The sequence below is a fragment of the Histoplasma capsulatum genome, genomic scaffold (assembly GCF_000149585.1).
Source record: "Histoplasma capsulatum NAm1 scaffold_2 genomic scaffold, whole genome shotgun sequence".
NCBI lineage: Eukaryota > Fungi > Ascomycota > Eurotiomycetes > Onygenales > Ajellomycetaceae > Histoplasma > Histoplasma mississippiense.
Genome location: NW_001813981.1, coordinates 1,936,698 through 1,939,165, shown reverse-complemented (window position 1 = coordinate 1,939,165; position 2,468 = coordinate 1,936,698). Strand labels below are relative to the sequence as shown.

Below are 2,468 nucleotides of genomic sequence, written 5' to 3'. Positions count from 1 at the left end.
CGTCGGCAAAGAATCCGACATCATCGTGGTCGCCAATTCAGACGGTAAACAACATATCCTCAAAATCCACCGGTTGGGCCGCATCTCGTTCCGCACGGTCAAGACCAACCGCGACTACTACGCCACCGCAGCTCCGCGTCATGGATGTACATGTCGCGCCTCGCAGCGATGAAGGAGTTTGCCTTTATGAAAGCGCTACACGAGCATGGGTTTCCGGTCCCCGAACCCATCGCGCAGAACAGACATACGATTGTTATGAGTTTGATCGACGCGTTCCCTCTCCGGCAGATTTCTTCGGTTCCGGATCCTGGCAGGCTTTATTCGGAGCTTATGGAGATGATTATACGGTTGGCCGGGGTGGGGCTTATACATGGTGATTTTAACGAGTTTAATATTTTGATTAAGGAGGAGGTCGTTGGGTCTGAGACGGCAAGGGGCAAGAGAAAGGAGGGAGGTTATGGTGCTGAAGGGGAGAATAGCAATCTGATACCCATCCTTATCGACTTCCCGCAGATGGTCTCTGTGGATCATCCTAATGCGGAAATGTACTTTGACAGAGATGTGCAATGCATCAAAAGGTATTTTGAGCGGAGGTTTGGATTTGCGAGTGATGAGAAAGGGCCATTTTTTAAAGACGCGAAGAAGCTAGTGGGGACGAAGAAAGGGGGTGCGAGGCTGGATGTTGAAGTCGAAGCATCGGGTTTCTCGAGGAAGATGGCAAGGGAGTTGGAGGCATACATGAAGGAGATGGGTGTCGACGGAGACGGAGGTGAAAATGGTGAGCGTGATGATCTGCGATCTGATGAGGAAGGAAATGAAGAGGATTCCGAGGAGGAGGGAGAGAATGAAGATGACGGAGTCCCTTTAGGTGACGAAGTGGATGCTTTTGGAAACACGACACAGAAGAAATCTGAGGTAGAGCATCCTAAGATTTCTGAATCGGAATCTACAAAGGGAATCGGCATTGAGCAGCTCCGAATATCTGACTCTAAACTGCAAGCTGCATGAATATACTAGTATTTATGATTTACGCTCTTGTTCTCACTTATGGCGTTGATAATGGTGGTGGTGTTGAAGCTTTACAGAGGGCGTGCATAATGGATAAATTTTAACGATTCGCATCTATAATCTAATGAGATGATCACACTTACATATAGTCTTTGCTTTACATGTCATGCAAGAATGTCTTCTGTATTTCGCATGCTTCGTTTCTTCTGATAGAACTTATCCGCATTGTTGCAGCAGAAATTTATACGGGCACCCTTACGCGCCAATGATGTATTTTTTTTACCATTTCCGAACTCGTTCTTTGCCTGGCGTCCAACAAACCACCGAAAATAATTCAATTGATACTCTTTGTCGACTCGATTTGTCGTTTATCCCCCGCTATATCCATATATCAATGAGATAGGTCACCATGCGCAAAAAAGTCGCAGAAAGGCTGTTGCGCCTCCGCGAGGCCCGCCCATACCTACGACCCATTCCCCATGAACAACGGAAGCAAATATATCTGTATGAGCGCAACCCGCCCCCCTTTACCCGGGCACCCGCCGTTATTTATTCCTATTCCCCTATTCGAATGCTTTCCCAATTACTCAATTTGTGGACGACCTATATAAGTCAAAGTCTTAGAGATGTCTAGCTAACCTCTGCTGGCAATACGCAAAAAAACCCCAGACCCGACTTTGTCATTACACTCATCCGTACCCCATTCCTCCCACCCAGATATGCCTCCTTTTGGGTGCCGCTGACCTTCAACAAACTGGACATTAAAGACTACCTGAAACAGGCGTACGGCGTAGATGTCCTGAAAGTACGCAGCTATGTCGAACAACAGAGAATCACACGTGAGAAGCCTTGCGGGAAGGAAGGGTATGGCAAATGGCGAAGACCCATGGCTAGGAAGAAGATGACGGTGGAAATGACGGAGCCCTTCGTGTGGCCGGAGGAGCCAGAGGATTATAAGCCGTATGTCCTTAGTTCTGTCCTCTACCTTTTTGTTGCATTTGTTGTTATGTCTTACTATGTCGACCAGCAGATCGGCGCTGACTAACAATCTTTTATTTATTTCCTCCGTGACAGATGGGAAAAGGATCGATATTTTGAAGCCAAGAAGCTTCAAGAGGATGCCTCCGAGAGCATTGCGCCAGACGCGAAAAACAAACCCATGCCACAGAAGAGGCGCGACACTATAGCTCAACAGGCGAAGAGGTTGCTGGAGGGTAAAGAGGAGTGGCAACCGACTTGGAAGGCTCTGGGGTTGAATTATGACAGGCCTGTACTCGGCGCTGGTGTGAATGGTGCGAAGATGGCTCCTGCTGAGATATTAAAGGGAGAAAATAATACGGGTCCTGTGGCAGAGAGGAAGTGAGCATGGACCACCTTGTCCGGATGGAAGCTGGGTTGGGATGTTGTATGTACCGTATATGGATATGGGGTCTATATTTCCTTCTTTTTATGGAAAAGAA

At 47.8% G+C, this 2,468-nt stretch overlaps 2 protein-coding genes across 2 annotated transcripts; both read left to right on the top strand.

The window, feature by feature from the left end:
- Positions 1-168: 168 nt before the first annotated feature.
- On the top strand, positions 169-1,008 carry HCAG_02665 (predicted protein; the record flags this gene model as incomplete). The annotated part of the gene is made up of 1 exon (XM_001542444.1): positions 169-1,008. One exon carries the CDS (start codon positions 169-171, stop codon positions 1,006-1,008), a length of 840 nt encoding a protein of 279 aa, XP_001542494.1.
- A 409-nt stretch (positions 1,009-1,417) lies between these two features.
- On the top strand, positions 1,418-2,371 carry HCAG_02664 (mitochondrial 54S ribosomal protein YmL41; the record flags this gene model as incomplete). Its single annotated transcript, XM_001542443.1, has 3 exons — positions 1,418-1,512; positions 1,678-1,968; positions 2,083-2,371. The coding sequence occupies 3 exons, from the start codon at positions 1,418-1,420 to the stop codon at positions 2,369-2,371; spliced, it is 675 nt and encodes a 224-aa protein (XP_001542493.1).
- Positions 2,372-2,468: the final 97 nt, after the last annotated feature.